This window comes from Sinohyriopsis cumingii, chromosome 4, assembly GCF_028554795.1.
Source record: "Sinohyriopsis cumingii isolate HCF-2022 chromosome 4, ASM2855479v2, whole genome shotgun sequence".
NCBI classification, from domain to species: domain Eukaryota; kingdom Metazoa; phylum Mollusca; class Bivalvia; order Unionida; family Unionidae; genus Sinohyriopsis; species Sinohyriopsis cumingii.
In genome coordinates, this window is record NC_142964.1 from 59,113,038 (window position 1) to 59,128,702 (window position 15,665).

Here is a 15,665-nt window from a genome sequence, read left to right on the forward strand (position 1 = left end):
TTTAAGGCAGGTGATCGCTTAATACGCATATTCTTTAAGGAAAAGTTGATATCACTACTGTACACAGATGTATGCAGATTAACTCTATAGCAACGCAAAACACAATTTAATGTAAGTCGAGGGGAGAGATGCTGTAAATTTAGGATACAATTCAGAACACCCAGACGAAAAGAAAAATTGCTACCCGAAGATGTTGCTCATTGTGACCCTCTACGATCTAGAGTGTCAACGGTAAGCCCTCTATTGTATACACAGGTGTTAGCAATTAAATTTCATGTTCACGTCATTTGTCAACTTATCAAAATATATAGAGCTGCCGGTGCTATTGGCGAGAGTGAGATCTGTTCGCTCTCCACAGGTTAGGAATCCCCTCTCACTTTTGTTCCCCATGAATACAGTCATTTCCAAGCGGCTGTCACTTGAGACAAATTCTTAATGTGACATCCCTACGCATCATCGGCATGGTAAATGGATATAAAAGATTTGGGGTTAACGGACGTCAGAAATATTTGTCCATTCGGATCAGTGTAGGTGTAAAAGATAAATTTGTAAAAAGGCAAACCATGTGTAACGGATTAGCAGAGAATATAAAGCTTACGAACACACAAATACGTATCAGAAATCTTCCGTGTAGTGCAAAAATGGTGTCTGATCTGCTCATTCAGAAAGTCAGCATGTGCGAGTTGTACATAAAAAACCGTGAAATTTGCAAATTGCTTCAAGGGAGAGTGGAAGAAAGTAAAACCCCACAACAACTTTTGCCAGAGATTGTGATGGATGACACAATTGTACGTGAACATTTTGAGAGTTGACGATAATTTGTAAGGGTTTAAAGGTACACGATTGATACGACATATAACAGTACATTTTCTCCAGTAGTATCAGAATGGTACATATGTAAAATCTTTTCATCGAGAGAAAATAAAAAATAACATGTTTCTTGATTTCAAGTGCTTGCATGATATTTTTAAACTGACAGAGATAGTCGTCACACACACACACACACACACACACAACTGAGTCAAAACATTAAAACTCTACGTTATTGCTGTTTTCTTGGGAAAAGGTTAGCATAGCGGTTATGTTGCACTTTTTGAAAGAAATCATTTTAAAATTGAATTAAGTCAACATTAAGAAATTAAATTTCATAAAACTTAAGTAAATTACAGACAGCCAATCATCTTAATCTGAACTTCCTTGGCTGATTTCAGTAAGTTGTCTCTTTTCCAAAACTGAAAACTTAAAAAAATATTTTGAAAATTCGAAATCAATGCTTTTTCCATAAATAATGTCTGTGAAAATTATAAAAATCATGGTACCAAAAAACAAATGCATTGCGATACAGAATATTCTGTATTTAACAAGAGGCTTGTAGAAAGCCATGCAATACCATGGCAGCCTAAATAGAAACAAATATTTTCAATATTCAGAACATCAAGACGATACTATAAAACTGTTAGAGTTCTAGTCTTCTTTCTTTTTAAAAGTTACTTACACCGTATCTAGTCATCAATCACCCTTTGGACATAAGTTACCGTTTGCCAATCTCCTCCACCCAGTCCCCCTATTTCTGATCATCATCACCATCATTTTTATTATTCGTCTGTTCACATTGACATCAAATATGTTGCAAATTGGCAGATTTATTTATTACGTGATATCTACTTCATATTTCTTAATGCATAACTTATGTACCAAATGTCAACAAAAGAAACTTAAAATGATCTCTCCCCCTAAAAAAAGGAAAGAAGAAAACAACTGTATTCAAAGAGCGCGTACAATTCCATTCTTTCTGAGTACGGCTAACGTTACAATATTGCACGTACCAAACGATATTATTGCAATCTGATTACAGATGAATAAATTGACAATACGGAAAATGACCGACAAAAGGCATGTCTTCTTCCTGATAGAGATCGATCAATTTTGTCAAATAAATAAGCATGTAACTAGGTAACTGTGAAATTAAAATAAGCAAACAAACAAGCATAAACCAAAACAATTTTTTTAGCTTATTGTTTCAAACAATATCATTATAAGCAGCATATGTTGTGACGATGTTCTATCCAAAAACACAATTTGCTGAAAATTATCTTATCTTGTCTCCAGATGTAATTCCGGACAGCATATGTTGTTAAAATGTTATAATTTAAAACACAAGGACCTAGTGAAAACTACAGCCAGAGAATCTGAATTCGAAAAGATTTCATGGAAATAGAATTTAACAGTCCAGTAGCATAACAAGATTCTTCACTTACTCTTTTGTCGATTTCCAGCTTATTAACAACCATTATCAGTTCAAACCACTCTCGCATGAATGAATTAATTTTGTAAAAGGCATTAGTTCGCGGCCTATCTTCTTGAACACCGACCAATGACCAAATTATTGCTGAGTCGATTGGTAAGGAACCTGTCAAAGGCTTTCTAATAACTCCACAGCTAATGAGTTTTCTTTGAAAGGCTCAAGTGCCAAAGAGCAATGCTAAGACTGAGATGTCGAGATATTTATCACTTTGTTTAAGAGTCTTCGATGGCCATTTTCCGACTGAAAATGCTACTAGATTTAATATCAAAGACTAGAGGCTGCAAGTTAAGAATGTCCTTTTGACTGCCGTAGATATATTCAACTGTTGAGGGCAAATTCTAGACATTAATTTTATTCACGTCATAATATTACGTACAGTTTTTGAAAACAACTCATATGCATTAGGAAAAAAACAACAATTTTCATTCGATGCCATGTTTTATTTTTTTAAATCACACAATGTAAGCAAGAACACAATCAAGAGAATTTGGCCAGGAAACTATTTTCTCCAAAATGTATACAATAAAATAGCCATCATCAGTTAATATTGAAAGTTTTATTTCACAAGCATGTTGATTCGACTAATTTTACGAAAATTTAGTGACGCTATAATAGTTGTAGATGATAGTGCCTGTACTGTTGGAATGACGATGAGTTTTTGAGGGCGAGACCTCAATATCCATGTTATTATAAACCTGTAATGTTGGTATGACGGGACAAGTTTTCGAGGGCGAGACCTCAATATCCATTTCATTATAAACCTGTAATGTTGGTATGACGGGACGAGTTTTCGAGGGCGAGACCCCAATATCCATGTTATTATATATCAAGCTTGTAACATCCTATGCAAATGCATTGCGCGAGATGATCCAGTAAATTTTTCACTTATTGGATGTTGTCAAGTACTTGTTGGTTGCTGTTAAGCTCACATAGGACCCAGGTAAGTACGTTGCTACGCAGCACGTCACAGCAGGTATATTATATCGAAACATCGTAAAATCACGTCAGCTCATGCTATGTATATGTGCGAAAGTCAGTTCAAAATAATTCGGCTGACAAATGCGTCATACTTCCGATGGTGGTAACAGAATATTTATTCGTTATATACTCTATTTACTAAATATTAAAGTATATTTAATTGTTTTTTAATAATTTTAAATTGAACACGAATATATATCTCGTTAAATTTTGTTTTAATATTTTTTTTATATAAGTGAATCGTTTAAGTATCAGCAAACGTATTGGGTCCTACGTTGGCATAATAACATTCAATATGTGCTTGGAAGAGTCCAATAAACTGACAATTTACTGGATCAGCTCAAGCACTGTATTGGCATAAGAAGTCTGAGTCGTCCTGAGTCGTCCCACCACATGACACAATGACGCCAGAGACATCAATTGGTCGTACAATCCTGTTAGTATATTGCACGTACATCCATGATATACTTTTCATATCAGCCGTGGTTGTCTTGCTGAATCAATCTGAAAAAAATCAAGATTCCCCAACAACGGAGATCTGATAACACCGACACACGACCATATTCTGTTGACTTTTCAATTGTCCAATCAAATTGCAGGTTTCACATTTATGAAAGTGAATTTTTTTTCGGACTATATTGTTTCAAACAGTACTCTCCCAAAACACAAAATATAACACCTTTTCTGACAGGCCAGGTTACTAAAAATAAGTGGACCTGGGATTCCAAAAGTCGGCAGAACAGGAACCTTTGTCGGTGGCTTATGATAAACAGATCTCGTTTCCAATAAGATTGAAAGCGTTTAAGTATACGGACAAAAATGATGATGTTTGCTTTCGCCGATTGTTAACAATTCCTAGACAATTTTGTATCTGAATAAGCTGATAAAAACCAATAAAATTTATCAAAGAGAATCAAAAGCACATTTAAAGCACATTTATTTTTTTCTCTGTAGAAATATACGGATAGCTTTCTACTAATTATATCAGTACACAACGATAAAAGGGGTTCTAATTAATAAGAATAAATTCTTCGCAAACACTATCCCCTCCCTCACCACCCAAACAACCGTCATTGTCAATTAGTTCAAGGAAAGCTGAAAAAGGAAAAAGCAAAACAGGTTCATTGAAAATATGCAAATATAATGGAAATATAAAATATACATACATACAAAATTTTTGGATATAAAAAACAAAACAAAATAAAACAAATATATAAAAAAAATCAAAACACCTATTCCTGAAAAACAAACCAAACAAACAAGAAAACAAAATACCCCCCCCCCCCGATTATGAGCTCTGATTCCAGTGTACAGGTTGTTATCATAAAAAGACGCAAGTGAAAAGAATGGCATGGAGTTTTGAGGTGGTTTAACTTCCAAAAGTCTTGTCTGAATGGGGGGGGGGGGGGGTCGGAATTTATTTGGGGAAATGATATTTTTTTTTTTTTATGGCACCATTTGATGATTGCTACTGAATATTACACCAGTAAAGGCTTTTATTTTGTTAAATATTTTCTGATTTCCCCCACCCCCGGGGTAAATGTATAATTTATGTTTACATATTGTACCCCTCCGAAAGGCTGTGATAAACAGACTATTGCTGCTGACATCACAAGTTCTCGTTTTCCGAGTACCTACGGGAAATATACGTACAAAGCGCGCCCATTTTGCTCGCCCATTTTTCTAGAAAACAGGTAAAATTTCGATAATCCGGCTTTTTGCAGTTGTATAACAATATAACAACAGGCAACAAACCCTTTAAATTCGTGGTTTCCGATAGACATGTACGTGTAAAGGAGTAACTTATAATGCAAGTTGTCGTGGGTTCGAATTTAACCATAAAATATACTTAAATTGTCACGCCTACGAAATCATACTTATTCATCGTACTCTACGTTGTGAATTATAAATACTTAATATATTATCTGTAAAACTGACTCATAATGTGAGGAGCTTCGTCTACTTATGCCCATTGCCACGAGACAATGATCTAAAACGATGTATTATTGCACGAGTAATGTTATAAGAAAGGCAAACATTTTTGTAAATTTCATTTAGAAAAAGCAGTAGCTCGCCAGAAACAATGAATTATAACAAAAGTCGAGATTTCCGTCAGCTATAGCTACCAAACTTTTGGATTACTTACACATGGAGGTATGTAAGAGTCTTAATGGTGTGAACAAGTGTGGAAACCATTTTCTTACATCAGTCATAGTGACCTTGGCCTTTGAAGTTGTTACCTTAAAAGTCGATATGGTTCTTTCTTACTTCAAGTGCAAGCCATCCACTTAGTTTGGTCCAGGTGTGTGATGTAGAACTAATGTTACTGAGCAGAAACCATTGTTTCGTTCGTCAGTGACCCTGACCTTTAATCTTTCTATTCTGAAAACAGTGGTTGCTGCATTACAGATGAGCACAATTCACAAAGTTTGGTCATTGTATATCCCATAGAACAGAAGTTAACATGCAGAACAGGAAAAGTTAACGGACAGATACCCAGCCAGGTTCACAGTGTAAAAGATTCTACCCAATATGGCGTACATATAAACATCTATGCAGGTTATATTGTACAACACAATTTTGTTTCAGTTCTTTAATACTAAAGTTCAAGCGAAATTGATCTTTTTACATAGGAATTCTCAATGTGTCTTTTTCTTCACTACTTTTATCTTTTTCACTTTTGAGTATTTAAACCATTTAAGATATTCCTGAGAAACTCCAACATACCAAGATTGGTAACAAATATACATATTTTAATGCTAGAATTAACAATGTCATAAGTTCAGTATAAAATATTTTGTAATGACTTTTGACCTTGAACCTGACATCATTGATAGATGATCAACAAACATGTCTCCGATGCTATCAAGACGTACCCACATGTAAGGTTTGGTTCAATCCATATTTAATGCTTTTCGGGGCAAAAACTGAAGCTATTAAACTGGCGTACAATTTAAGGGATTTTTCAGATATATTTACAATATGGGTTTGATAAAAATAATGTCATACCTTTTTTGTGCCAAAATGCTCACTAACAATTAGAGATAAGACCTAAGTAGGAATACTTGGTTCTTAATCAATCTTCGAGTGCTATCTACTGTTTTTTTAAAATTAAAAATAACTGAATAGATGGTCTAGTCAGAATTCATTTCCATATGAAGCTGTGACCTTTGACCATCTGGTCAGATAGGTCTAGCTTTTAAACTCATTTGCAACAGCTCAACCATTATGGTGGTCAGATCTGCACCATTTTCATTTAGGACAAAATAATTATATATTGCAAGAAGTATTTTAATGAAAATCCCATGTTAATGCCACCATTTCTTCAAGAGGAGTAGTAATAGCAAGATTTTGGAGATGACCATTAAGCCCATCTTGGGCTTGACCATAAAGTCAAGCAGGTTTGGGTTTTTTAAACTGTAGCATGGACATCTTAGATTAGCATTTATCAAGAACTGGCTACATATTATCAGAGTGTTTAAGTGAAACCCTATGTTGATGTGTTGATCCATTCAAAAAAAAGCAGCCATAATTTCATGACAGCCACCAAGGCAGAACATTTGGAGATTATATTGGTATAATTTTTTATATATGACCAACAAATTGCAAGAAGCGTTTTAGTGAAAAGAAAATGTTGATAAGTCCAATTGTTCATGGCAAGCAGACATGCCAAGATTTTTTCATGATGGCCACTGTGGTAGCCATATTGGAAGGTAATATCAGCACCATTTAAGAAAAACTACTTACTGTAAAAAAGTTTCTAGTGAAAACTCAGTGCCAATTTAAAAATGTGCACAAAGAAGTGAGAACAAAATTTTAATGGTGGATGTCATTTCAGCCATTTTGTAAAGTAATATCAGCATAATTTTCATTTAATACAAACTTCATATTCTAAGAAATGTGTCCGGTCAACCCCATGTGGATATGATTGTTAAGGAATAGTAAACTACTTTTCAAGATGGCCACATTATGGTCTTTCTGAAGGTCAGACTGGCAGCATTTTCACTTAGCATTAAGTAGACACCATAAAACTTATTGTGAAAATGCCATTTTTATATGCCATCTGTACAAAAGGAGTTGTGATTATGAGAGCTTCAAGATGCCCACCATGGCAGATGTATTAGAGCCAAGATTGGAAACATCTTCATTTCGGACCATTTACATATCGTAAGAAAACCCCATGCCAGTATTACCATTTTGAGGATGAGTAGCAATGGTGGCCATCTTGCATTTTTAAGAGACACCATTTCTATATGGGACTAGCCAGATCTCAAGATAAAACTGTCTTACAAGATTCATGTTTTACCGCGGATTAGCCCTCCCCGTTGCACAATCCTGATAAGTCATAGGAGTAACTGATGGAGGCAACCTTTTTGCTCCAGGATGAGTCCTGTAATGCTGTTCAGTTGATGGTCTTTCACCTTTAAAAAGAGTGCAGTTAAACTGGACTTGTATTTTAAGGACTTGACCATTTTTAAGTTTTAGTTTTGTTTTGTGTGCCATTTGTGAGATATCAGAACTTACCCTAGACTATATAGCTAATATAATGCTTATGTGCCATTGCACAGTTGTTGTTGTGATTTGGATTTCTGATGTAGCTTTAATAATGTTTCAGTTATATTGCTACGATGTCTGCAATGTTGTAGTTTATAGTGATGTCTAGGACTGAGGCATCATGCCGCAGACATGTAGCATGATGTCCCATCCAGTCACATTATCCTGACACCAGGCCAACCAGTCCTAACACTAACCTCTTAATGTTGAATGTCAAGCGAGGCAGCTGTAGGTACCATTTTTTTAAGTCTTTGGTATGACTCTGCCAGGGATCGAACCCATGACCTCCTGCATCCGAGGTGGATGCTCTAACCACTAGGCCTGCGGAGCGGCTGCAGAGAAAACATACATGTGCTGCAAGTAGTTTAAGAGTGGTGATAATAAACTGAAACTGCGAAATAGACAAATGACACTGAATGAAGGACCATCACTTAAACTCTTCTGATCTTTGACCAACAAAGCTAAAAAAGTTGAAAAATATAGGTTTTTTTATAATGGCATAACTAAACTAATCAGGTCATGTACATTTAAATATGCATGCTAAATTTAATTTTTCTACCATTAGTGGTTTCTGCTATATTGTGCAAACAAGGTTTCAGTCAAAAGGTCTAATATCAAGCTCCAAAATGGGTAAAACAATTAATGTTGTGGCCTGAAAACCCAAGGTAAAAAACCTAAATAACCTTTGTTTTTCCTTTCCCAGTATATTCAACTGGGTGCATGTTATTTCACTAAAGTGGTCAACATCATAGGCAAATATATATAACTGGAGTCAATGATATTCTGCAATTAAATTCCTGAATCAGTCCAAGTGATTTGGCTCCAATATAAATTTAAGGTAATGACTGCCATATTGGGGGCCCCAAGTGGCCGAGTGGTCTAAAGTGCTCACCATTCTGGATCACTGCCATCTCACCTCTGTCTGTGTGGGTTCGAGTCTCAGGCTCAGCTAAAGTGGATAAGTGACAAAGCTTGCTAGTAGCTTCTCGTGGGTTGGTGGTTCTTTCCGGGGTTTCCCAGGGTTCTTCCTCCACCAGTAATACTGGCCGCCAAGTATAGCCTAGCTTGTGCTGAAAAATGGCGTCAAAACCCTTCAACAACAACGACTGCCATATTTGGAGTTTTTGTGTCAAAACTGCTCTAGCAGATGTACATGATGAACAAAGTATCATAGTTTTACAAACAAAAAGAAAAACAAGCACTGGAAATGCAACTGGAATTATTTATCTGTAAAAGAACACTGAAACCTCAAGCAAACGTTTTTTCATTGACAAGCAAGGATACAATGCAACCAAGATTCCCTACCTAGACTACTTCCAACTAATACTGTACTTACTGGTTCTTCAATACATAACTGTGACAAAAAGATATTAATTTTCCAAACAAAATATATAGGAAAATTGATAATTATTATTAGCACATGAATTATTGGACAGAGAGAAAAGTAATTATTTTCTTGTGTACATATATTTAAGTCAATGATGGTAGATCATCAAAATACAATTGCAATATGTGTATATACTATCATTTTCCCGCCTTCAGTGGTTTTTGCTACTGTAAATTGTACCAAAATGGTCTTTGTTAAATAATAAAGTATAATTCTATAAGTTCAAAAATGTGTCAAAATTGAACAAGAAACTGGCCACTGACTGCTTGTCAAGTCCACCCCCAAGGTCTTGGTAAATTACTGTACACAGGAAGATGTACCTACACACCAAATAACATGACTCTGGTACCAGTCATACTTACCACACTATGGAAGTATACAAACTTTAACATTGAGGGTAATCTGGCATGTTGGTAGCTATGATGTTGCAGCTTTGACCATGTTGAGGGTACAAAGTGATCAAATAAAACTATTGTCAAAGACAAAAAAATATGACTAGAGTTAAAATCTACTACCTATGTAGAGTATGGTTTTTCTGGAAGTTTGCCAAATGATAAAGTTATTAAGTCTATATAAGATAAATTATATAGGTATGTTTATACCAACTGTACTTTGACTGCTATGACAGATAACTCAAGATTCTTGCAGTGATTCATCTTCCAAATAATGCTTGCTATATCATATTTGAGTATTCTACAAAATGTTAGTCAATGTATGCAATTACTACAACCTGTTTATGTTTACAAATAAGGATGCAATGTCCTTATATGGCACACACAAAAATGAGACTGAATAAGGAAGTAGTTATTAGATGAACTAATACAGTGGGCATTCCAGAAAAAAATATCAGATTAAGAAGGTTAAAGCTATTTTACATGTATTTTTACAATGAAATTGAGCAATTCTGGTATTAAATATGATGACTGTTTCTTGTAGTATATGTATGGAACATCTTCAATCTTGTTGACAATATGTGGAAAGGCACACCTGGCTGCTCCATGGATACATATAAGCTCATTTTAGTATTTGTCCATAAAGTGGGTGAACTAATATTAGAACTAGGGTATAGGCTGATGAAAAGACACACATAAATGCAGATGTCATAATTCTGCCAAGGCAGGCTAAAAAGAACTGGATTCAGTACACACACACACACACACACTGATGTATGAATGGACAGCAACAAAGCAATAAGCTTTGTTCTGCTAAACAAGAAAACTTAAAAGATGGGGTTACTAATTACTGGCATTTGTAAAATAAATAGATCAGGCATTTAAATCCAGGGCCATAGTAAGTAAATAAATTCCATCTTCCTCTGTCTGAAAACACTTGCAGTACAAGTGATGTTTCTTTTTGGTCATTTTGTGCAAGGTCAGGCACTTCTGCATCCACATTATTTTCCATTTGTTAAACTTTTTATTTCGAACATGTAATATTTTATGCATTTACATATAGCAGCTGCAATGTAAAATAACAGGTTTTGTGCGATCTGGTTACAAAGTGTTTGGTGACAGGTTAAAAGCAGTTGCAATACAACACACACTCGAATTTAAACAGTGTCAACTAATATCTGCTGTTGTATAATATGCAAAGAGAGATGAAGCTTTACAATGCAGGCTTCAATTCATGGGGAGTAAGGTAGACCATGATCTACCCACTCATTACATGATGACAGATCTGGTTCACAGCATGCAAAACATGTCATATATTTTAATTACAATTCTATCTAGTTTTCATGCTGATAAGATTCTTCATCATGTCAAAGCTGTTTCCATCAGGTTGTACACTAATTTTCTTGCCGTCTGCTGTCTCCACCAACAGGTAGCCATAATCATCCAGTCCCTTGATTGTTACTTCAAGGTTATTTTCCATCTCTAGAATGACCTTCTTCCCGCTGGAAGTAAAAAATAATATAAATCAAAATTCTATTGTTAAAACTAGGACAACTGCTACCCATGAATTATTGAAAACTATTGTATATACTCACCCATAAATAAAGTCCAACGACAAACGCACATATCCATATCTGCCATTGCATAATGTACTGGCAGATCTGGGTCTATGCAGTTTGCTATGAGTAATCAGTAGAATAAACAATACAGACACTGATCTACTAGCACATTATGCAATGGCAGATCAGGGTCTACGTTATTTGCAGCTGGGCTTGACTCATACGAAATTCTACACTGTACTCAATTTTAGTATGAGCTTGTTAATGCCAAATGCCATTAGTCCACATCAAGAGATAGTACCCTTGTTCCAGGGTCTGTGACATCATCAGAATTTATTATATACTGAAGATGGTGTTATTAGAAAAAAAGGAGGCAATATGTTTAGCTTTATAATGATTTAAGTAATGTGGACAATCTTAACAAATGCAGCAAAGAAGTTGAATATTTGAGACCAGAATTTTTATGGCAAAAATTGCCAGAACTGGAGGTTGCAGATATCAGACTTATTACTGTAGGTTCTAAAAGAGGCGTGACTAAAGCATCACAGAAAAATTACAGTGAAAGTTTGATATTTGGGGAAAAAAGTGCCTAAAGGCTAAATCATGGGTACATTAAGCAAAACAACAAAAGCAAAGTCCAATTTTCACCACTCTGCTAATGTATGAGCAAAATAGACATTGACTGCCAAAAATCTACAACTACTATATTTATTGAAGATTTATATTATTATTCCTTTTTTAAATTGCAGTTTCAAAGATATGACTCAAATCTAAGTGTCAATTTGATCCACATAATACAATCTTGTGTTGCTTGAAAACTGCCAAAAAGATTTTTTGGACAATAATGACATGAGCTCAAGTCTTATGTAAGCAAAAAAAAACTTTTCATAAAATACAAAATTTCGAAAATCATTGAATAATCATTCACTGTAGATTACTATTTATAACTGATGCCCATGGCAACCTTTCAAAGTCTTTAAATTTTAGCTACATCTTGACAATTTTTTAAAACCAAGTATTCAACAAATATTCCAATTTCAAAAATTGTTTCATTTACCAATAACCCCCAATCAATGTATGTAGATTACACTCTCACCTAAACAAATAATGACCAGTTTAACTATTACTGCCACCCACTGTAGACTTCAAGTGAATTACTCTAATGTGGGAACTATTTATGACCAATAACTGTACACGCTGAGGCAGAAACTGTTGCTGCTGTTGCAGTGGTTGATGAAGTGTATGTCTTCCAGGCATTTAGGTGCTGACAGGCATAAGTCTGCCAAATTTTGCTTTATTTACTTGGGGGAGGTGCAGTGTTCAGGTCAGTGAAAATCTGACAGTCTTTGATAAATTACTCAGGGCTGGGGCATCACATATAACTAGTTCTATCTACACTACTCCTGAAAGCTTGTCTTTATCCTGACTATTTATTACAGTTTTTCTTGTATATATATATATATATATATATATATATATATATATATATATATATATATATATATATATATATATATATATATAAACACTAAGCACACCAAATTTATCCTGTTAGGTGAATTAATGTTATATATCAACATCTAAATTAGCTAGGACTGAGTATGTCAGCCCATCTTTCTCAACAACAAAAGCTATTTAGTAAATAGATTTTTTAAAAACTCCAGTATGCATTCCAAAATGAAATTTATGAAAATCTAAACATTTTCAATTTTTAAGTCTTGGTAAGCAAACAATAAAATTATTTGACACCATAAACTTAATTAGAAATGAGCAAAATTTAAAATTCACATTAATATAAATACTAAACTGCAGAATATTGGTGAAAAAGAAAAAAGATACCAACCTGATGTCAGGGTCATTAATAGCTTTACAAGGTGCTATTTTACTATATGGTACATAGCGAAAAATTACAATATCAGTAAATTAATACTTAAGTAGCTATATGATAAACTTGGAAATGTTTATGCTTATTTATTATTCTCTAACTTGCATTTCCCTTCCCTTAATGACTGGAATTTCTACCTGTAATTTGTATGATGTGATATTTTCCAATACAAATCATTCAGCAATACACAGGTGTAAAACTACTTTCGCCTTTTAGGTAATAATCTAATGATATTGATCTAAAGAAAGAAATACAATTTTATTTAAAACTTAATCTCATAAAGGCAGAAGAAAATGTACTGAACAAACATTTCGTGAGAATTTACAACTCTGAATGGCTAGTAGTTGTATTATAGTTACTGTACATCCTTACTTGTAAGTTGAGTTCAGCATAATGCGCTGGTAGACCTGGGTCAATGCAGTCTGTTAGGAGTAATCGGTAAAACAAACAATATATATCCTGATCTGCTGGTGCAATATGCAATGGCAGATTAGGGTTTACGTTGTTTGCAGTTGGGCTTGAATTATAACTGAATATATACAGTAGGAACTTATTAAACTGGAGAATTCTTGCTTCTTTTACAAAACCTATTTGTCTTGAATGTTCTTCTGATGTGACATTACACTTCATACATACCATATATACTTGCTTATAAGTCAGGCCCAACTATAAACTACAATGACCCAGATCTGCTGCCATATAATGTGCTGACAGATCTGGGTATATGCAGTTTGTCAGTAGCAGTCAGCTGAACAATTAAATGAGTACCCTGTTCTACTGATGCATTTTGTTGTCACCTGATAAGGGTCTATGCTCTTTGTAACTGAACTCAACTTATATGCAAGTATATTTGGTAATAATGCTAACAGTTTAAATAAGAAAACAACAATGCCATGTTCATAGGCTTAACAGCTTACCTGAATATATAAAACAATGCAAAATTAAGAAAAACAAACAGCACATTCCACCACTGTAGGAACAATGTAAAAGTTAGATTTGTGTTGTTATATCAACTGCCGACACAAATGTCTTTGGGCCAAAATGTCTGTAAACCAAAAGAAGCTTGCAAAATTCATTTCAAAGGCATAAAATAACAGTAGCTAAATCTCATTTACCTACATCACTTGTTTCTGTTTAAATGCACTAACAAAATTTTGCCTTATGGAGTTTTAAGTCTGAAAGTTTTACAAACCTGCATAAAAATCCATAATATCATAAAAATAACAGGGTTGTGAGGAATTGTACCACCCTATATACTTGCTTACAAGTCGAGTCAAACTGCAAACAGAAAATATCCTGATCTGCCATTGCATAATGTTCCTGCAGATCAGGGTCTATATTGTTTGTTCTACTGGTTATTCCTAAGAACAAGCACAGATCCCGGATCTGCTGGTGCATTATTTGACAGAAGATCTTGGTCTGTGCAGTTTGGAGTTAGACTCGATTTTTAAATGAGTATATATGGTACCTAGTTTTGATATACACAAAAGTCCAATAGATAACGAAGACCCCCTCAATGGGACTGATGATCTACTAGTCATAAAGAATTTCCACAAATATACAATATGCCCATTTCTTCCTCTCCTTTAAGTTGTTCAACTTTTGAGTATTGAAACCATCTCAGATATTCTCCAGAAACTCCAGCATACCGCAGTCTTATGTCTCGAGTTAACATGTTCACTGGATAAGAGCAGTACAAAGTTTTTTGTCATGGCCTTTGAAACTGAATCTTATCATGGCTACAATATCAATGAACCTGTCTCAAACACTGTCAAGATATACACACATCCTAAGTTTGGTTAAATCTATAATTACTATTTGTTGTAGCCTCCACCAAAACAAACCTCCAAACCATAAAATCAACAGGTTATTGAATTGCATTGTTAAAGGTATTCCTAAGATATAATACAAGTCATTTGTACTTGTTTGTGTTATCAAGCTTACAAACCAGTACCACCAAAAACCTGATCCAAGACCATTGACCATTAATTCAATTAGGTTTGATTTTGAAACTCCTTCGCAAAAGGGCAGACATGTTGGTAGTTAGTGGACAGATCTGTACCATTTTTTACTGAGCACAAGTCAATACTACAAAATGTTTTTTTAGTGAAAATATAATGTCATGGTCACCTTTTGTTAATATGTCCATCTATTTAGAGGACAATGATACATAAAAAATTTGAAGATGACCGCTGAGATAGCCACCTGGCGGTTGGGCTAGCATCATTTTATGATAGGAACAACTACATATTGCAAGAAAGAAGTGTTTTTATTGTTCTAAAAAAAGGTCACAATGACCATTCCCTCAGAAGATGTAGCTGTAATATTTGTCACCCTAGCCACTATGGTGGCCATTTTAGGAGATCATTTCAGCAATATTTTCAAATAAGACCAATTACATATAGTATAAAATTCTTTAATGAAAAAGCCTCATTCAATATAACCATGGAGTAGCAATAATCAATTTCAATTTTCAAGACGGCTGCTATCACCATAATGTCAGAGGTCAGATGGGCAAGATCTTCATTTCAGAATAATATTATATCACAAGCATTGTTTTAGAGAAAACACAGTGATGTACATATCATTGAAAACGATTTTTAAA

General features: G+C 34.5%; 1 protein-coding gene across 1 annotated transcript in view; it reads right to left on the bottom strand.

Moving 5' to 3' along the window:
• Positions 1-9,045: 9,045 nt before the first annotated feature.
• Positions 9,046-15,665, bottom strand: part of LOC149801236 (biotin--protein ligase-like) — an 85,263-nt gene continuing 78,643 nt past the window's right edge. Inside the window, exon 12 of the mRNA XM_089955310.1 lies at positions 9,046-11,118. Coding sequence (XP_089811436.1) covers positions 10,947-11,118 — 172 coding nt within the window. The 3' untranslated portion in view covers positions 9,046-10,946. The remainder of the gene's footprint in view (positions 11,119-15,665) is intronic.